Source organism: Triplophysa dalaica, chromosome 7 (genome assembly GCF_015846415.1).
Source record: "Triplophysa dalaica isolate WHDGS20190420 chromosome 7, ASM1584641v1, whole genome shotgun sequence".
Classification (NCBI taxonomy): Eukaryota; Metazoa; Chordata; class Actinopteri; order Cypriniformes; family Nemacheilidae; genus Triplophysa; species Triplophysa dalaica.
In genome coordinates, this window is record NC_079548.1 from 16,362,690 (window position 1) to 16,385,194 (window position 22,505).

Sequence of the window (22,505 nt, forward strand, 5' to 3'; positions counted from 1 at the left end):
AATGAATGTGCAGTTAGAGCGCCATGTTGAACGGTGTGGGTGTCACACACAAGCCCAGCAAACTAACACTAACACACACACCAACATACCATCAATCCAGGCTGTTTCCTAGAAAATAAAGTTTCTAGCCCTTACAGACGTATATTTGGTACTTATGCCGGGCGTTACTCCCGGTCATCATCAGCACTGGAGGTTTGGTAAGTTACTGATTTTGTTACCTAATCGCTTATCTCACTGTGGCGATATCTCCACCGAGCACCGCGCATATTTCGTCTTAAAGTTGAACTAAATTAAAACATTTTTGTGTAAAGTTGGTTTTGAAAGTTAATAGATTTGGTCAAATCGAGTTTTCGGGGGGTTTGCGTAAAATGAAAGCAACATTTGGTTGAACGAGCAAGTTAGTCGGAGCATAGCTACAGCGGCTAGCATGAGCAGCTAATAGTCAAACTCACTTTGTATCTCTCACAAGAGTCCATTAACCTATAAAAAAACATTTACAAACTCTTTAGGTTATGTGAGTTGCATAATATTTGTAATAACGTTGAACTAGTTGCAGAAAATTGTTTAGTTTTTATAAAAAAGTTCTCACAGTTGACTAAACTTTCATCGTGAATTCTTTAACGTTAGCTTGCTAGCTAGCAAGTTTATTTTTGTTGGGAACGTTTGATTCGCCCTTTAAGTCGTTAATAAAACTATTATGATTAAACACTTTTTACAAGATTATTATTAAATTAGTTAGCAGGTTGGTTAACGACGAGGCGAATTGTTATTGTAGTGCTAGCTTGCCATTAATCCTGATAAGGTTACTTGACTAAATCGGTTTTTAACAAATCTCTTTCCTCATTTTTTCCATTGCTCTCTGAATTGCGTCGTTTAAAGGATTTTTCGCAGTTGTGGATTTCTCGTTACTGTTGTGTATGAAGTGAATCTCAAATGTCTATAATGGCTTGCATAAATATTATTTACAATGATTATACTTTGGTTTATCCGAGTCATATTTATACGAAATACCTCGTCTGTCTTTATTTACGTTGTTCTGGGTTAGTTTTGTTTTAGGTGTCTCTGAGATTATTGTGTAAACACGCATCCTTTGTTGAAGTTTTCGTACTGATTTGTGGTTTGACCAGTTTGTTTTGTCGACACTACTGCTGGATCGCCACAAATACTGTGGAGTAGGTTATGCCTGTATGAAGCCTTTATCAGAATCATGTTTTATCCCAGAAGCATGGACTGTTCACCTGTAATCTTCTTTGAATTCTTGGAGCACACACCCTTGGTTTAAAGCAACATTGTCAATTGCTTTTGGTTTTCCTTTTTTCCATTCTCTAATAAGACAAACATAGTCTCTGGAGGGCAACTAAGCAAGTGATGTTCCCTTCAGAGAAGATCATGTCTTAAAGGGGTGATTCGCCGGAAATACGTGTTTTTCTTTGTCTTTGTTGTATTAGAAGTTGCCAATGCGTGTATTAGACATGTAAAATTGTGTCGGAACGAAAGATGTATTTGATCTAGAAGAGAATGCTCACCTTTATTACATTGAAGTACAATGCTGTCAAGTATTTTTCATATCTGACTTGGCTAACTCACAAATTCAGGGAGCATACGTAAACTCAAGCATGAGGCAAATGATTACATGAAATGCTTTACATGTTCTGAGTTGGGATGCACGATAAATTATGTGCCGATAAACGGTCATTTTGAATGTTATCGTATCGACTGATAATACAATTTCGGCCGATTTATTATAGCGATAAATCATATCCTCTGGTTAAACTTCTTAAGCTGCACTCTGCTCACAGTTAAAAGACTGTACAGTACTATTCTATCACAATTATTTACTTACTTCTATAGCAAAACATTGTTGATGTGGGTACAGTATGTATATACAGTGTTTAGTGGGCAGTTATGGTCTTGTGGTTAGAGAGTCGGACTTGTAACTAGAATGTTACCGGTTCGATTCTCTGCTGATTCTCTGAAAGACCAAGGCACCTAACCCCTGTTTGCTCCCCGTGCACTGCAGTGATGGCTGCCCACTGCTCCAGGTTTGTGTGTTCACGACTTGCAGTGCATTATATGTTCACTACTCACTGGATGGGTAAAATGCAGAGGTCACATTTCGGTTAGGTTGCATTTTACCATAACTGACAAAAAGGTCACTTTCACTTTAAGCATTTATGGCTCAAAGTGGCAGAACCAGCTTGTTTACTTGTGCCTTGCGCATACACCCTTGTTATTAGTGCTCTCTCTGGTTAAGAAGACCTGACTAATATGGAATAAAAAATAAATTATTAAAAATATATATCTTTTGAATTGATCATCTCGGACTGGTTTGAAAGAGTTCATGCGAGTCTCTTAACGCCTGTGTTTTTGCTGCTGAATTGTCTCTGCCACCACACACCCTGCTCTATTACTTCCACACTAAACCCTTAAAGATATGAGACGTGTTGGCACATGCCATGCAAGCTATCCTTTGTCAGAACTGAGTCATATCAAGAAAACTGTCCTTCACAGCTGTGCGGATCTGTTTTTTCTTAGGCCTTTCTTAAACAGGATTAATATTTGCTGTGCATATGTCATGCAGGTGGATTGGTGTGTCTCTTGGACATTTTAGGTGATGGAGGAATAGTGAGGTCAGTAGAACTTTCCCAGGAGAGTTCTGTTTTTGTTTGCTGCGGCGAAGTAGTGTAACAAATTGTCATTTGGACCAGATTTTGTTTGAAAGCAGGTCACAGACGGTTGTTTTTCGATTTCGAATGTAGAATGCTGAGCCCTTTAATGTTTGTTAGATAGTTGTTCTTTTTGTAATGTATGCCACTTTTGCTATTTGGTTCATCTATTGCCGCATTTCCTCCAAAATTACCTGGAAGAATTTTTCCCAGGAACAATTTCCCAGGAACATTTTCTTATCAGACCTTTTGCTGTCTGCTTTTTTCCATAGCGGTCTAAAGTACTGTGAAGATTAGGCAAATCAGTCCCATTACGCAGTACTGCATGTGACGGCTCCTCCCAGTCCAGGAGGGGGTGGTAATGTCCAACAACGATGACGTCACACAAAGCAACAGACAATGCCCATCTTGTATCACCGACTCAGTATTTTTAAGTATACCTTTACATTGAGGGTCATTGTTTCCAATTCCCGTTGGATTTCGTCCTCAGCAAAACACTTAATAAAGCCTGGAACTCGTTGTCGGTCCATCTGTCAACCAGCTTAAACTAGACGCACCACAACAAACTTTTACAAATGGTGGTTTGTTTTTACCAGAACATGATTCAGCATGTAGAGTCAACCAATGAAATTGTGAACTCGACCAATCAGCATATTCGACAACAAAAGGCCCACCCCCAAATCTTCATGGAACTCTGGAAAAGATCTACCTCACGAGCAGGGACTTTCTGAGCGGGGGAAATATTTACCCGGAACTTTGTTTTGATCCCGTTTCCTGCGGTGGAAACACAGAGTACTGCCCTAAAGTCCTGAATTCCGAGGAAAAGTTCCTGCGGTGGAAACGCCCCATATGTTATTAAAATCTCTGTTGATATTTAGCTTTTAACTCTAGCATAAGCATAACTAATGTCTGTTGTTCTTTAATTTGGTATTTTTTGTTGAGGTTTACTGGGCAGGTGCATTTCAACTTGATTGTATATTGATACAATTCTCATAGTATTACAGTAAATTTTAAATGGAGACTTTATTTCATCTACTTTGCACTTAAGAAGCTTAATATATTGTTAGGTTAGTCAGTTGTTGAAGGCCATTTCAAGGAGATATATAACGGTTCTTGGAATAAGTGCTCTGTAGTCATCTGGTGTTGATAAAATACTTTGATATCTGTAAAAGCGTTGTTTCCATGTAGTGGGAGGGAAGTGTTTTCTCCAAACTGTGTATCATAGACTCAAAGCACATTTTGCTCTTACAAAGCACAATCTGTTGCATTACTATTTTTCAATAGTAGAGTATTTTAAAGTATTGAGTTAGTCCATTTTACTGGCAGGTTTTATGTCCCCGAGAAAAACTAAACCCTGTCTGTTCCTCTTTCTCTCCGGACAGAGAAATCAATGCCAGAAGGAAGCCAGCGCTTCTCACAGAACTTGCTATGCTTGGCCTCTGGCTCGGCTTCAACACCAATCACTGAGACTCCTTGATATTGGCAAGACTTTACCAGACCTGTTCTTTAGTATGGAGGAGGACACTGCCTGCCCTGGATGCTCACACAGACCCTGGCCTGTGTGCTAGCTTCCTGGGCCCCCCTCACAGTGAGAGCCACTGGAGCTTTGTTCCGGCAGTGATACAGTTGCCCCTCTCTTCCTCTGATGTGCTGAGCCTGAATCGGTCATTAAAGCAGCAGATGTTTCATTAGGCCGTGGCTGCATTCATGTGTATGCAGACTTGGGCGAGAGGCAGTGGGGGTTGCTCGGAAAGCAGTGCTCAATTGGCTGCTCCGCGGGAGAGCGGGAGTCACATTTCAGTGGCTTTTAATGAATTTATGGGATGGGCTGAGATGTTTTGTCTGCAATTGCAGCATCCCAGTGTGCGACAGGAAACATATATTTAGTAGGACTCTGATGCTTCGTTAAATTCATTGTTTTCGTTGTTTGCTGAGCAACATTATGAGTATAATAAGGATTATTGAACTATAGTAACACGAAGTCTTTTTGTCAAGAACATTGGCTGATTTTTACATGCCATGCAGTGACGGAAAGTGCAGTATGGCGCAATCACTTCCCACATGCCAACAGTATTGTCTTACCGTAAAGATGAGTAATAGGAACCAATCTGACTCTTAAGTCACCCATTACGTTTTACTCGCACATCACATGTAAACATCATGTTGTGCACAGCTGCATTCCATTTCTCTTTATCTCTTTATCGTGTTGGGTTTAACACTGGGAAGTTACACTCTGCCGATTTTAGATGTCCTTTCCTCCAAAGCCTTTCAACGTTCATCACATACTTTTAAGTGTGTTATTTATTTAAAAAAAGTTTTGCCCAGGGACAAATGCAGTGGTCTTCAGTGTTTTCCAGGTCACTAGATTGAAATCGTATCATCAAATTGTGCTCTGTTAAAATGACTACCTTTGTTTCAACCTTTTATTTTCTGTCTGACATTTTGGTTTTGTGTTTCAGGTAATGGAGGAATTCATCGAGCTGGCTCTCTTCACTGTGTGGAAATGGTTTTAGCAGGTGCAGAGTAACACAGAGAAACTGTTTAAACGGACTTTCAAACTGCTGCACCACAGACTTTTTAAGAAAGAAAACTAATTTGTAATCTCAAGGATTTAAACACTACACACCACCATGCCGAGCTCTACGATTCGGAGACAAATGAAAAATGTGGTCAATAACTACTCCGAGCCAGAGAAGAAGGTCAGAGAAGCGACTTCCAATGACCCGTGGGGCCCCTCCAGTTCTCTGATGTCAGAGATTGCCGACCTCACTTACAATGTGGTTGCTTTTTCAGAGATCATGAGCATGATTTGGAGGAGGCTGAATGACCACGGCAAGAACTGGCGACACGTGTACAAGGCCCTGACGCTTCTGGACTACCTTATTAAAACGGGCTCCGAGCGAGTGGCCCTGCAGTGTAAAGAGAACATCTTTGCTATTCAGACACTGAAAGATTTCCAGTATATTGATCGGGACGGCAAAGACCAGGGCATCAACGTGAGAGAGAAGTCCAAGCAGCTGGTGGTGCTGCTCAAGGATGAAGATCGCCTGAAGGGTGAACGCTCTCAGGCCCTGAAGACTAAAGAGCGTATGGCACAGGTCCCCACCAGTGTGGGTAGCACCGTGCCCAGCAACAATCAGATCAGCTTTGGGCGCGGCTCCAGCCAGCCCAACCTGTCCACTAGCTACTCGGAGGAGTATGGAAAGTCGGAGGGGTCACCTGCATCATATCATGGATGTAAGTAGCTTTAGCTTGTGTTTTAAGATCTTCCTAACTGGTTGTACACTAGTACTGGTAGCTTTTTGCATAGGACTATGATAATTATGTGCATTTTAGTTTTGTGCAAACAGGCTCTGCTTGCTACAGAACTTTCCAAGTTTTTTTTTTAAATAAGTGCTGCTTTGAATCTAAAGCTGTACCTTTTTTAATCATCTAAAAGGTTACTTTATTCTCCTGCACCATATTAGGGCCTCTATCAACAATAAGAGTTGGGTAGCCTGCTGATCTCTTACCTTTAAGTCTAAAATGTTGCTGATAATAGCAACAGCCCGAGCTGAGCCAATGTGGTTGTAAAAGTCAAATAGGGGTAATTCATTCAGAGAGCACGAAAGAGAGACCGAGCACACCTGGAGCTCGGAGCGCATGTGGCAAATTCTTAAACCTGCAGACCAGGAAACTGCATGTCTGCTGTTACTCAGCAGGAGACACATCCTCTGTTGTACGTCCCTGTAGCACCAAGTGGCTGTATGTCTGCCAAGGACATCTGCGTGCCTTTGGACGTCCCGCCCCTTTTCCTGCGCTCAGAATTCCTGAACTCCCAGAGGTCTTTGCTCTGGTCTGCTTTATTGAGGAAGCTGCATATGTCCTCCTCTTTTCACACTATTTTAAAGAATTTGATTGCTTGAGGGAAGTCAGGCTGTTTTTCAAGCACCTGCATAGTGTTAAGTTCAAAAGCTTATGTGGTGAAAACTGCACAGGGAGATTGGGAGACATAAGTAGCTTTTAAAACTTTGTGTAAATGGCTGAGTCATTAATAACAAGGAAAACACAATTAGAAGAAAAGCAGATATGTTAACAGGAGGGTGTTTTGCATTCCTGTTGAAGTTTTCTGGAATTGTTTCTCCAGAAAGTGTTAGCGGGCTCTGTTTAATGTAATTTGCACTTCAGCCAACTGAGAGAAAATAGATTAGGACAGTTAAGCAAAGGTGTAGCTTTGATATTAATTCAGTACAGTATTACAGAAGCAAATTTACAATGGACTGTGAGGAAGCGTTTGACGGTCATCAGCATTGTAAAGTTTTTTATATTTTTATAATGTAATGTATTTTAACATTTGTAACACTATACTTTGTATTTTATAACCTTGGCATCAAATTATAAAAAATAGTTAACTCTGATGCAAGGGTCTTGCTTATACAGCGTCTATGGAAGTCACAGTAAATTTGACATCATTCTCTCTTTTGACTGCTGATAACAATACAGATTCTGAAGCTTAAATTTCTTAACTTTCTTAATGTTATTAAATCATATAATGACTATTAATATTGCACATGAAACTGGTGATGTTTTTTTTTACATTTTCTATATGCTGAGCACAAAATCATTGCATTTTCCTGTCATTTTTAATTGGATATAATGTCGCTGTTCATTGGCGGTTTTTAAACTATCGTCCGGTAGTGTGAAAAATTACCTTTATCAACCGATACCGATTATTGTCAGATATATCGGTTCATCGCTTCTTTTTAATAATATATTGTATGTCTTTCATTGTTTATGTAAAGTAATTTTTTGATAAATACAATGTGCGTTATCCAGGGACCACATGAAATGGTGGCAATTTTTTTTAATAAAATTTAGATGGTCTTGGAATATTAGTAAAGATGCAAATAGATAAAAATGTGAGCGTATCAATTATAAATGTAGTTCACAAAAGTCATACGTATGTTACATTTTTTTGTTGATCATTTATTCATTTTCGCAAGTCTTGTTTCTCATAATGTAGTCGTTGTCAGCGAATGTATACATCATGTCGTGTCATTCATCAACTACCCATATGCTGTCAACAACTATATGAGTGTTCTAGAAGGATGACTAGAAAAGCACTGTACTGTTGATAACTGCTGATGGAATGTCTAGAAAAACCTCTCTGGTTTCTAAATTAGTTGTTCAGATGTCAAAATTAGCATTGTTTCCTGCGTGTGTGGTTGCTGTCTGAAACATGGTTTCAAAGTTTCCTTTTGCTAATGGTAGATCTATACTAAAAACATCCTCACTACAAATAATAATGTCTTTGTGTCAGTAAACGGTTACAGGTGTACGTGCGTGTGAGTATAACCAAGAGAAAGTACTGCTGGACAGTGAATATCTGTTTCTCCTTAGTTCCCGTGTTTTGTTTGTGGCTGTGGATTAGACCTTCTTGGCTATTAGTTTAATGTACTGTGTCTTTTAGCCAAGCAAAGAGCTTGACCTGTGTTTTAAATAGATTCTGGATGCCTTTATACAGCCTGTGTAACACAGCCAAACTATTTCCCAGCTCTTCTAATGGAACGTTTCTAGCAGTTGTTTTAATTCTCAGAACTTAAATTCTCAATAAAGCTACAAAAAAACATTGAATTCCTATTTTCTTTTGTTCTTTGATTAACATTAATGACCGGAGTCACAGCAGCAGTTTGAAGAACCCGGCCCCTTTAAGAGCGGCCACTCTACTCAGATCTGACACCATTTCCCATTTTCACAACTCTTTGCATTCATTTAGGATTTTATTTTATCCGTGTTTACGAAAATGCTAAACAAAACGGGCTTTCTGTTATAATCTAGTGTGTTTTGTTCATTTACGCTCGAAATGGAACTTAATACTGGTGCGATGTCTGACAGAGATTCACTGACACAGCCTTTAGCCTGTGATTGTATAAACCAGACTGGACTGCTGTCGCGTTGTGCCACATCCCAAAGCTATGAGCTGTCTATCAACACTGAACACACTGAATGTGTTTCAAATCGCGCTTAAATGGTTTAAAGGCCTTATGATTCTATATTGTAACGCTAGACAAAGGATGACCAAATAAACGGATGCTGCTTTAATTGCGTTAAATATTGTTAACAGAAATATGCGTTAACAGAAGTCAAATTAAGACCAGAAACTGACTTCAACCACGTTTATGAGTTAATGAATTATATTTTCCACATAAGCTCACTAAGGGTGGCATGGACCGGAGCATCAGTGATGTCATCGGTGATTGCACAGCTAGGGCTGTCACAATTATTAAATAATCGTCTCCTCGCAATTATTTTAAATAATCGCAATTACTTCACACAACCGCAATGATTGTAAATTCTTGTAAAATGCTGCAAATCACCCAAGTTTTCTATCTAGCTTCCTTAATCTGCACTCATTTCTCAATTTAACTATCTTTTATTATATGAATAAATCAATTGTAATTAATCGTTATAATTGTCAAAGCCTTTAAACAGACAATTGAACTCCATAATCACAATTATTTAATAGATAATTAATCGTTACCCAAATTTCATCATCGTGACAGCCCTACTCACTGCTCTTCTCCGCCTCTACTTATGTTCCCACAGAATCACGCCTTTTGGTTGCATTTTCTTGTGAAGTCCCACTGGGTTTGAAAGCGGGAACCTTTGGATTTCTCAAGGCCCAGAGGGCCTCAAGTCGCAGCTTTCTAATCGTTATGGAAGCAATGCATCAAGACTCGGCCTAATGGCTCTCAGATCGTATAGATCACAGCTAGGCAATCCATTGATTGATGAGAGCTCGAACTAATGTTGGAGCCTTAAAAAAATCTGGACGCTAACCCAATTGTGTATCCGTAAGAGGCATCAGACATGTGTGCTGCTGTATTAATTCTGACCTTGTTTGACATGTACTTTGCAAGGTTCTTGGCTTTCAATGGCCTGTGACTGTTCCATGTGCTTTTGAGCTGGTTGTTGGTGCTTCTGTTTTCTAAACACATGGTTTCCTCTTATCCAATCAGTGCAAGGGGAAGAGCTGTCGTAGTGCTGGAGGGTATGACCGTAAATTATTATAACTGTATTTCCCAGATTTATACCGGTTTCTCGGCACATGACAGTATATATTTAACCACATTTTCTACCGATTGAGAGAGGTCATACTGCAGTTGATTGACTTAATTCCATTTTATGCTGTCATGGTGAATGAATATTGTAGAAAAATTCCACAGCAGTATTATACAGATTTGTAAATCCCACAAAATGATGGTGTTTATAAAGAGTTTGTATTCATGGTGAAGTGAAGGAATCAGGATGCATGACAGTTGCAGTCAAAATACAGAACCTTTTAAATGTGCAAATTTCGCAAACAACTTGTAACTACACAATGTTAACAATCTCCTTCCCCTAACTGCAAATATATTTAAGCAAATAAATAGAGAACAGGGCTCAAAATTAACTTTTTCGTTGGTAACACGGGTGCTCCCAACTTCAAGAGTTAGGAGCACCCCCCTGAAATTAATACCATGGTCTGTCTGAATAGCTGAATACAAAATTTTAACAATTTTACCATTGAAACATGCATGTGATGTCTGCTGTGTTTTACATAGTCAAAATGGGTTTATGATTTCCTGAAATCATATTTTAAGATCTTAAAACAAATGCTTAAAATAGATATGTGAGAGATCATACTGTCAATCCTCCTTCCTCTACTGACCCTTATTTCTCCTCATAACATACAAAGGAACATTTAAAACAAAATAACACATCATGTAATATGCTTATATTTAGGAGGTATGAGGGAACACGATCGTTTTTTGAAGATGTTTGCTTGTGATTGTATTCAATGTAACGTAATGGAAACATGCAATTGCTATACTTGTATAGCTTGTATAGCACATGCTTGTATAGAAAAATTATGATAACGTAGTGCTGCGGTGTAGAAAGACGCATTGCGTGCAAATTGCCGGTCACTTTAGCTCACAGCACGCACATAGCGACACTCTGTAGTCTGTACAGTAGTGAAAAACCAAAGTGTCTATATGTCTATTCAGCTGTGTCCTCACCACAGTGAAAAGAGACCCCACTGAAACAGTGTCGTGCTGCGCCGCGTTCCGCACATTGTTTAAGCCACACATACCAGGAATGCTGTATATTAAACATTCATATCAAAACAAAATACACACCGGTATTCTGTTCTTCAGCACTAAGCTGTTGTCCGCTGGTTTAGCAACAAACTCTGTTATCACTTATCCAGCATGCAGCTGGCTGATAGGAATCTCTTCAGTTCCTGCTTCCGTATTCACTTCCAACAAGTTAGATGGAATTGTTCACCCAAAAATGAGAAAACCCATATGTGTATGAATTATTCATTTGAGCTTTACACAAACGAAGATTTAAGCTATCCTTATTCAACACATTTGCTTTTCAGAACAATAGCATTCCTTAAAAATGTTGTATAGATCTCATGGTGTTGTGGTTAAGAGCATTTACCTAGTAACTGATATAACCCGTTCAGTCCTTTTGTTCACCAGCTGTTTATTGATCCATGCTCATTGCTTCACACAGGAAGTGCCAGCCTTAAGATAACCCTGGGAGGTGTGGTTGCAGTGATGAAAATGTAATGTGTTTTTTTGCGTTTCAGCCACATCACCCAACTCGTCTTCAGAATTGGAGCAAGCCAGGCCTCAGACCAGCGGTGAGGAAGAGCTTCAGTTGCAGCTGGCTCTTGCCATGAGTCGAGAAGCTGCCGAGCAGGTGCAGTACACCACCTTTAAGGGATAGTTCACCCCAAAAATTCTTTGTTTCTCATATCAATGCAAACCTTTATGAGCTTATTTGTGTACGAACACAAAAACATTCCTGGGGTGATCCATGGTTTATCATACACATTTTAAGGATGACGGACGAACTGCAGTTGTCTTCATTTGCATGCCAACATTCAATAATTCTAAATTATTTCACCACCAGTCAATCAGTCCATGTTCACTTAATGAATATTATTAATTTCCAAGTCTGGTGATGTTTGGGTTTTTCAGCAATTGCTTCTTAAAGGGATACTTTATTAGCAAATCAAAATTTCCCCATGTTTTACTCACCCCCTAGGCATCCTAACTGAATATGGTTTTCTTCTTGAAGAATTATGCAGTTGGAGTTATAGCACCAAGTATCATTTTACTTCCAAGCGTTAGAATGGTAGTGAATGGGTGTTGACTTTTCGAAGCTCCAAAACATGCATCCATCGATCAAAGAACTGCTCGGCACTGCTCCGTGGTCTTTATTCATGACAGCGTCTTGTGTATTTCTATCTGACCCTTCAGAGAGAGGTGCTTATGGCACATCATAGTAATCTGATGGGTAGCTGAAGAAAAAGCAGAACACTTACAAGAGTCGCAAAAATAATGTGTAGAAGGGTATGTGTATTTGGACATCTGATAATTTTCCATATGCTAAAAACAAGTCTGGTGGGCTAATCTGAGAGGGAGGTAGACTGTAAAGATTTTCAGAGTCAGCACTCTGTTGTCACTGCTTGTGAGCTGTACAGGGCGGGATGACACATACACTGGAATGTTAGTAATGTGTCAATCAACAGAGCTGTACAGAGTTTATAACATCTGACGGTACACTGTATACTTCAATACGTTTCACTTCTGTTTTTAGTTTTAGATTTAGTGCCGCACTGCCCACATCTGATGTAAAGCAAACTTTTTTTAAAGAGAACTAGTAGACTGAATGAATATTACATTTTCTTGTGGTTTGGTGATGTTTGAGTTATTGGTAGTTTATTGCTTGGTTCATATTTTGTTCTTTATAAAATGCAATGGGGCCAAAGTGGCAGTGTTTTTCTATGGTTAGATCAACCTTTAGATGGAATGACTATAAATAGCTCATTCAGGCACACATTTTAATGTAACCTTATCTGACACAGATCATTTTTAACAATGCCTCCTATATGTATGAACCTGTCACACATACTAACCACAGTTACAGAATTATTGCATCCTTCTTACCTATCACTGACACCAAACTTCATCTGGAAACAAACCTGACATGGTCATATAAGTATATGATTTGGGGTTGAATCCCCAGGATATGAGTTTAAACCTGTAACACAGGTTATTCTGACATGTCCTGATGTACATCAGTTGTCATTTTAGAAGTGGACATGATTGCATTCTGAAGGGATATTGATATAATGAGCCTTCTTGATAAGGCTGGAGGAATATCACATCAATATTTTGAGTAAATCGCGTTTTCTTTCCTTACCTCACCTTAAAATCAGCAATCCAATAAAGGCCAAACCTTTAATGAAATATGACTGTACAGAATGATTCAGGCTTAAGTGACTTCATTTCCTCCTCGCATTTGAATTTTTATTATTCTGTATTGGTTACCAGTAATTAAAATAGCTTCATTCAATTGTTTGTCGACTTTCCTGACCGCATATCATTTAAAGACTACAGTGATCTTACAATAAGAGCTTCTGCTTACAATGAGAGATGCTTTGAAGATATAATTGTCATGAAGAAAGCAAACCCTATACAACATTATGCTCTGCCACTAGATTACAACAATCTTCACATGCCCCCCACTGACATGTTTTACATAACCAGCTCCCTTCCTGTCTTCAGTGCCGCCTTATGGAGTCTTGTTTCAAAGGGCAGAGTTCAGGGTGTCTCTTGCTAACATTTCTTGGGTTTGGTGTATAATTGTACTTCAGATGTATGCATACGTGAGTAAATGTGGTGCTGAATCATGCTGATTCACAGCAGTACATGATAGTCATGATGATCTGCCTTCTGGATTAAGGTCGCAGCAGACGACACGTTTTCATAATGCACATGCTATAGCATTCATTCTTTATGATTTTTTTGCGTGTTTAGGAGGAAAGGATGCGCCGTGGAGATGACCTACGGCTCCAGATGGCTCTGGAAGAAAGCCGTAAAGACAACATGGGGAAAGCGACCAAGAAGAAGAAAGAGGTGGGTTTAGACTGGGAGATCAGATCTTAATCTGTAGCCACAGAAAGTTCAACACGTCCCTTACCCCTTTTCTTATTAAAGGAAGAATTCACTTCATGTCATCCGTGGTGTTCGAAATATAATTTTTATCACCTCTCTTAACTTTTTTCCTTTTCTTTTCTCGCGGGCTTATTGACTCATGATGTGAGTATTTGGCCACAAAGCATGTTTGTTATAGCTGATGTGATTATTTAAGATGGTGGTCTGTTGACATGGGTTCTGATCTCTGATGTTGTGTTCTCGCATGCAGCCTCAGTCTTCTCTGATGGATCTGATAGACACGGTTCTCGAGAGCCCTGCCAATCCAGCGGCAGACCCCTGGGGAGCGGGAGCGGGAGCGGAGCGGGAGCAGGAGCTGCAGCGGCTGTAGCAGGCCCCGTCTCTGACCCCTGGCAGTCATACGGTAAGCCTGCAGATGCATCTGTAACATTCTAGCATTGTGAGCAAACACCCACGGATTAAAAAAGCAACATTGACAACAGTTCGCTTCAGTGTTGTGCTTTCCTAATCACATTAGCATGTTTTATCTGGTTGGGATGGGTTGCATTTATTCATAATGGATATGATTCCTGAATCACCATCTAAAAACTGAAAACTGTTCGGTGTCACCTGTGAACAAAATTAATTAATGAAAATGAATTAATCAATGTTTCTTAAGACACTGGCGTTAAATATTCGACGTCACAGCACACCTCCGCTGTGTTTGCATATAATGCTCTGGAGATGAACATTACAGGTTTACATAATGCCCCCACAAGCTCGTTCTCATGATGACGTTGGGCCATAGCTCTCTGAGGCGGCTCAGTAATGTAGCAGGGCAGGTAATCGTGCATTCCAGTGTGGACAAAACAAAGAGACTCAGTATTCAGATCTGCAGATCCGCTGGAGTGAACACTCAGTTTTCCTCCTCTAACAGCCCAGTGCTCTCAATCTCTCCATGTTCTGGTGCTTAAGATGTACTTGGTTAATCATGAAAGTGTATGGAGAGCGGGGAATTGAGGCTTGTTTGTGATTTCTCTAAACTGGAAATGACAAGAACTCTACTGAAGTGGAGTATCACTGTATTTTTACTAGATCACAGCTTTCAGCCTGAAGTGACACACTACCAGCAATCTGTGAAGTAGAATTTGTTGTTTACATGCATCACTGTCAGTTTATTTACATGATTTTGATGAATCTTAAAATGCCATGATGCACTCCAGTTTGATAAGGACAAATAATATAAGAGAAAGGAAATACATGGATGATAATACACGAGAAAGAACTTGAAAATGAGCGACACCTGGTTGTTCCATCACAGCGAGGCACCAAATTGCCTGCAAAACCTTTACTCATTCTGTTCCCCTGTGGTTGAATGAACTGCAGCATCTATTAAAAAAAACAACTCAAAACATACCTGTTCCGCATTTATTTGATGTATGTCTTGTCTAATAAAAAAGTCTGTTTGTTCTCTCCCTTGATTACTCCAGCTTTAATCATTCTAGGAGCATGGCCTTGTAAATTAACGTTACTGTTTAGCATGTTGACTAAATGTTATATGTCTCCTACTTGTAAGTCGCTTTGGATAAAAGCGTCTGCCAAATGAATAAATGTAAAGAATTGATCTTTCTGTTATCTAGGTGGTGGCTCTAAACCAGCTGCCCCTGTGGATCCCTGGGGTCTTCCAAGTGGCTCTTCCTCAGTCACCCCTGTGAAGAGCAGTGACCCCTGGGGGTCGACCCCGGCTCCTGCAACTGCTGATCCCTGGGGTCCAATGCCTGCCACCCGCCCCAAAGCCCCAATCACAGGTAACATCTGAAATCCAAACTTCATGCTTAACATCCATTACCTAGAATCTGTGCTGGAAATAATGGAGCTGCTTTGGACAATTTCAGACTTTCATGTTTTAAAATCCTAAAGTGTGCATGCATCTAGGCGTCAGGGATTTGATATTTGCTGAAACCTTGAAATTTTTGCGATCCGATTAATTGAATCGATCGTTTGATATTACTTGCCAAGTTTACACATGCAGTTACATTTTTAATAACTCACCATTTAAACCAAAATATATAAGATAAATGTTTAATTAAACTCTGTGAAAACTGCACACACTCAGTCCAAATGGGACATTTAAAACAATAATCTAGTGTTTTATAGAACAGTTTTATAGAACCTCAGACCTGTTTCCAAACATATTTTAAAACAGCATATTGCCCAATAAAGTCATTCTCGTGTACATATTGTCTGTTTCATATTTATATATCAAAAATACTTCTCCGGAGGTAATCTTATTAAAGAGAGATGGAAAACTATATCTGGATACCTTCCCTGCGTTCCGCTGAAGCCAGGGCCTTTATGCTTTTTGTGAGCTAAACATCTAGTGGCTTTGGCTTCTCCCATCGCAGAACAGTAGAATGCTGAGAGGTGATCTCTGCTCTGGGAAAGCGTGACCTCTAGCTCTCGGGGCAGTAATACTGCCCAGAAATTCCCACAGAATGAAAGCTACGGTTTATCCAAAAAGATACTAAGTTTGTCTGTATGCGCCTCTACTGAATAAAAATTAACTAAATCTAGCAACTTAGCAACTCTGGCGAAACAAATTAGGAATTAATGGGACAACGTGTGTCACCGAGAAGCTGCAGCCGTGGTGGTGAGGATTTTTGGTGAAACAGTGCTCCACGGCAAAAAGTTTCCAGCGAAAACTGAACTAACAAATAACACACTTGGGGACACGGAGAGTGTCAAAATAAAGGTACCTCATATCGATATTTTATGTGTGGCATCGATGCATCGTATCGTTAGAAAATGATTCGAAACATTGATCCATATTGATGTATTGTAACACCCCTTGCATGTATGATTTACATTGTCACATGTATCTTACACATTTTCACGTTTCAACCAGCAGGCAGTTTTGATCTTTTCTCCACACCAAACGGTACTTCCAGGGAGGACCTCTCTGATTTTGACAGCCTTCGCTCCTCAGCAATGACTGGTATATTCAGAATACTTCTGCTTCAATTTTAGTTGGTGTCTCCTTCAAGATATAATATTTGATGTCATCATTTTTCTCAGGAGATGGTAGAGGAAACTTTGGCCTGCCATCACAGACCAGCTTGTCTGTGGGTTCAGACCTGTTTGACGTACCCAGTGGGCCAACCAGAAAAACTCCAGAGTCTTTCCTCGGTCCCAACGCTGCTCTCGTCAACCTGGACTCTCTGGTCACCAAACCTCCACAGCCGGCGCCAGTCTCCAACCCCTTCCTCGCTGGAGGTATTCTTCAACACCAATAACATCTGGGAATCAGTAGAACCCCCTGGTGCTCCTTGTTTAGGGGGCAAACTAAAACTCCTTCTGAACAAAATGACAGAACTCCTAAAAAAGTTTTATCAGTAAATTCCAATTTGCTAGATTTTTTTCTTAATATTCCAAATGTCATATTGATGCAATATTTACTAGTTTTTGTTTTCAATATAATGTTCTTGTCATATACTATCTTCCTATTCTAGTTCATTTCTAGTGGTGGTCATGAGTAAAAGTGTGACTTGATATGTTTAAACGATTTTCGTGCCACAGGTCAGTTTTATTCCATTTCGATGAATTAAAGTCTGTTTGTTTCGCATTTATTTTAACTGAGGGCCACAAGTGTTACTTTTTTAAGACCATTTAGCGTCTTTAAATTCTGTCCATTATTTATTTGTGTATTCACATAGCCAGTGTCAGAAAAATCACCAAGTAAGGTTTTTGGGGGTGTTAATTAAGGTCAGTTGGGTTTAACAATGTTAAACTGTATATTTCTTTCTCTTCCCCCTCAGGAGTAGCTGCTGTGCCTGTGCCTGTACCTGCACCTGCAGCTCAGGTCAACCCCTTCCAGGTGAACCAGCCGCAGCCACCAACCCTCAACCAGATGAGAGTCAGTCCCATGATGAGCAGTCAGAGCTTCATGCCACTCAACGATCCCATGCCACTCTCCTCTTTGCCCCCAGCTGGCCCTGTCTCCATGGTACCCATGACCGGGATGGCGCCACTTGCACCCATGGGTCAGATTATGCCAGGCATAGGTATTCCTGCCTCAATGTCCATGCCTCAGCCGCTCATGAGCGTAGGGTTGGAGCCCACAGGCGCAGCGATGCAAGCCGGCAGCACAACTAACCCCTTCTTATTGTGAGGAACAATATAGGCCCCCCCTCAAACTCACACAGATCTTTCTCTCATCCCTCTTCCTATGGTATAGACAAGATTTTAATGTCTTTCCCAGACTAGTGTGCTGTTTCCAGACTTTGCAGTAGCAGTGGAGTTTACAGTTTATACATTGGCAGGCGACTCCCTTTCTCTCCTGTCTGAGATAGGTACCATACAGTGATTTGGTATTCTTTTCTAAATTCCCTCAAACGTCAGTGATACTGTGTACAGGTGAGATATTTTCTTCCCACCAAGCTTGTGTGGGTTGAAAGGGGTCTGAATTTTTAACTTCTTTTTGATTGCTTACGTTTCTTATCAAAGGCTTGAATCTAGGAGTACTGGTGTCTTAATTTTTCTAATTTCTAGTCTTTTCAAGCAGTGTGATAAAGCTAACACTTTTAATCAGCACAGCCTGTATGTTCTACGCAGCGCATATACACTATGTGTATTTACAGTATGCTTAAGTAGACACAGTTTAGAGACTCTATCCGTTTATACAAATGATTTTGATGTTCTAAGCAGGGATTTTGCACATGCTCCGATTTACTTTTTGACTGTTGGTAGTCCTTAGCACGAGACACATTTCTGTATTAAGCGTAGGACAAAATCTCACAGTGCTGTGAATGCTAAGGACTAAGAGGGAATAAATCCGAACGGCGCGTGCAAATGATTCCGAACCCAACGCATTGAAAGATGAACTTCATAACGAATTGGAGAGTCAACCTTTTCTCCTTTCTCTTTTTTAAAGCATGATGGGATGTTGGTTTGCATATCATATGGCTCTACTTTTATACCGAAGCCTGTTTTTTACTGCTTTACAATCCCGAGACGTTGTTTGTTGGGTGAATGGGTTCTTTTGATTCAGTACCGCTCACTATTTGCACACCACCTCCATATCTGACAGCTAATCGATATAAATGATTGAAATTCATCTGCTTTGATGCTTGGTCACAGGAAGTATCAAATAATTTGAAATGTGATGATTTCAGTATCTTTTTATTTATGTGTGTTTGGAACATAGAAGGAGCAAAGGGAAACGGGAGGATTCGATTTGTTTATTATGTATCTTCAGGTCCTAATGCATCTTACTGTTATAATCGGCAAATATATCATTAATCACTGCTTTTGATGCTATGTACCTTAGAAACAAAACCCAAGCATATATCACAAAGTCCTCATTTATGACAAAGCTAACTTGCTTTTAGTGTTAAAGGTTAAGAGGGGTTGTTGGTATTAAAAACGGTAGGTATGGATGGTTCCATTAACATTGCGTGATTGGTTATGTGTAGATATGTGTTGTTTTAAGGATGTGTTTGGGTTTCATAAATGAGTTTTGCTGTCTTTGCAGCTTGAAACGTTTCATTATCCTTTATTCAAATGAGTTGATGTTGGATTTTTTTTGCATTGAATGGGGCGTACACCACAGTTCTTTATATGAATGACTTGGTTCAGTTGTGTGAATTGTCACATTTGGCATCAATATTGAGAGAAAACTCTTTGGTGTCATGTGGACTTTGTGGATCGATTTTATTCCAGTTAGTTAAGCACAAGATGCCGACATCAAACCATAGTTACCAAAGTGACGTTGCAGAACTGTGGCTGTTTCAACTCCGACTACATCTTTATCTCTCCATTTGTTTCCCCATTTTTTTTTTTACTGGAATACTGCTAGAGTACTCCAACTCTCATTCTGTGAGCTAGTGACCTCTGCTGGAATACGTGGTAGCGCTGCACGTGTGCAGACTTGTAGCTGAGCCTGGGTGTGTCAATGGTCAATATTCTGCCGGCATACTCGGGCATTTGGGGGGGGATAAGAGAGCTTTAAGATGTATGTAATGTGCTTTTGGTGGATGCGATGGGTTAAGCAGGTTCTAATCCTGCTAAATAAGACTCCCTGCTAGTAAACATCACTGTACTCAATTATGCAGCAGACTTATAAATTACTTTTGAGTGCATACAGTATCTAGCTCAATTCTTCTCGACTGTCTTGTTTCGCTGTTACCGTTTCAATGTATCACTTGTTCTTCTGTTACTATGTACTCATGCATTTATCGTGCAGGACTAACTATGTGAACATGCATAACACCTTTTATTTTTCATGTTATTGTGTCTGTGTATTTACCAAACTGTCTCATATTACTGGGAGCAGGCTGCTTTTTATGGATATGTGCTCAACTCGTTGGCATTATAACTGTATAATATAATTTATCATCTGTTCTATTGTAACATATTGTTCTGTACCTTATTTCTGTGTATTGGTTTTGTAGGAAAGTCACATTGAAGAGTGTGATGTTTATTGCCATCTAAACAGCAGCAAGTGATAAAAGGACATGTAGCTGCAATGGTAAAAATAAATTGTATCAATGACTTTTTATCTGTCTTTTGATGCTGTCAGTTTACACATCACATTCTGCTATGGCAACAGTCTAATCATATCTGATATTGCGAGAGTCCAGCAGGTGCATGTTATGTGGAAGTTGTGTCATAACCCAGCTTCTTCATATCCTTAGTAACAACGTTGAACTGTAGTTTCACGAAACCTTGTGAACGCACCCTTGTAACTGCAAATAGACAAAACCGTTACATACTTTAAGACGTTTGAGACCCCACACGTTTTGACATTTATGGCATGGAAAGTATGTGCAATCCCACCTTCTCTTCCCTCTCCCTGGGCAACAACTTTGGGATCTGTGAACTCAGGACGCCTCCCCATCAGCCAGCTGAGCAAAACACATAACGTGACATTGAATGTTTATCATTCAAAGAGAATTTAAAATACGAAATAGAGAACGGCTTAAGTTAGATGTACTTAATCATACTAATTCTAATTTATATATTACCTCTAGGGCCGGTTTCACAGACAAGGCTGAAGGCTAGTCCCGGACTTAAACGCGTGTTTGCGCTGTCTTAACTGAAAATAACTTGCCCTCACATATCTTAATATATCAGTCCCATTATTTTGCCTAAAGATGCTCACCAGAAAAGTCGCATCCTGATTAAAGTAAGGCATAGTCCTGGTTTAAGGGATTGTTCACCCAAAAATGAAAATTCTGTCATTTACTTTTCCTCGGGTTGTTCCAAACATGTACAAATGTCATTGCTCTAATAAACACAAAGGAAGATATTTGAAAAAATGTCATTAACCAAACAGATCTCACCTCCATTGACACCCATAGTATTTTCCCTACTATGGCAGTAAGTGGGGGTGCGTTCTGTTTGGGTACTTATATTCTACCCAATATCTTTCTGTGTTCATCAGACCAAAGAAATTTATACAGGTTTGGAATAATCTGAGTCATTTTTATGTGAACTGTGCCTTTAATCTAAGCCTTATCTTTGTTTAATATCCCATAGGGAAATGTTGTTTCAATTTCAGTTAGACCAAATTTAATTTTAGAACACGGTTAGGGTGAACAGTAGCTAAAATAAGACATTTCATAGAAAAAAATGTGAGATTTCATCTGATTTGAAATATAAGAAATTCTTTAACAACCTTGTGAACTTCTGCAGTCTTGATGTGGACTCGGGCACAAACATTGGAATAGTCTTCGTGTGTCTGGGAGGGGAAAAAGTGTGCATTCATGTCACCTGTCAAACATGTTAAATGTGTTTCACTACCGTACCATCACTATGCTGCTTACTTTCCAGGCGTAAAGGGGATATGCACAGCTCCATATCCTCGGACAACGTCATTTCCAAATGTATCTGGGCCGAACACACTAACTACAATTTGGGGCCCTGAAAAACACACATTAACACCCTTGCAAAAGAAACAACTTGCAAAAGATTATCTTTATCTGAATTGTTTAGTTTAGTTTGCAATACTGTAAATAAACATAAGATTAAACTTTAAGACAAAACTCGGTGTACTTACAACCGAATGGATTGGTGCTTTTGAATGTGATGTCTATTGGGAAATTCCACACCAGATTCTGTGATCCGTTTCCCTTTGATGTTATCTGAGAAATTCCCTCTTCTAATCCCTTCGGGTTGTGTGAAAAAGCACAAGATAACCACAATGTAATATATACGAGCACATAACAATCACACTATGAGTAAAGAAAGATAACACTCACTGATGTGGGCGCCCAGTCGTGTCCATACACAAAACAATACTTGCAGTACATGTCATCATATTCTGGGAACTTTAGACAACAAAAGTAATGAAGTAAATAAAGTGATTCATAACAAGGCTAGATGGCATTAATTAAATCACGCCAAAATATTCGTTACTTCACGCATACAGCAATGCTAACTCACATTAGCTCCTTCGATTTGGCCCATTAACCATGAGAAGGAAAGCCGACGGATTGTTTGAGGTCATTTTCACATCCTTAATACGATTACTAACATTTAAATCAAAGCCAAATGCCCCTCTCACCAGTAAATTTGATCTAGTTGGCTTTACGTTACATTAATGGCTTCTCGTTGCCAACATCTCTGTGGGTGCTATGGACGCTTTTACAACGGCGACCAACGAGGTCCAAAAATGACAGGAGACAAAAACGCGAAATTTAAAATGCCAAGCCGCTAGGTGGCTGTCGTGGACATGAAATGGCACCTGAAACAGGTTTTGTGTTTGTATGCAATCTCTCTCTCTCTCTCTCTCTCTCTCTCTCTCTCTCAGAAGAGGTTTTTAGTTTTCATGTGTAATGACTAATATTTTTGCATTCACACAAAGCAA

At 39.7% G+C, this 22,505-nt stretch overlaps 2 protein-coding genes across 2 annotated transcripts; one reads left to right on the forward strand and one right to left on the reverse strand.

The window, feature by feature from the left end:
- Positions 1-20,193, forward strand: epn2 (epsin 2). The gene is given in 10 exon segments (XM_056752305.1): positions 1-197; positions 5,126-5,903; positions 11,284-11,396; positions 13,523-13,621; positions 13,911-14,013; positions 14,016-14,063; positions 15,280-15,447; positions 16,548-16,634; positions 16,715-16,912; positions 17,455-20,193. Coding segments are annotated over 9 exon segments (1,776 nt in total). The 5' UTR covers positions 1-197; positions 5,126-5,296; the 3' UTR covers positions 17,808-20,193.
- b9d1 (B9 protein domain 1) lies at positions 20,099-22,289 on the reverse strand. The gene is given in 8 exon segments (XM_056752307.1): positions 20,099-20,382; positions 20,474-20,541; positions 21,315-21,377; positions 21,463-21,559; positions 21,696-21,804; positions 21,898-21,966; positions 22,082-22,102; positions 22,104-22,289. Coding segments are annotated over 8 exon segments (564 nt in total). The 5' UTR covers positions 22,146-22,289; the 3' UTR covers positions 20,099-20,287.
- Positions 22,290-22,505: the final 216 nt, after the last annotated feature.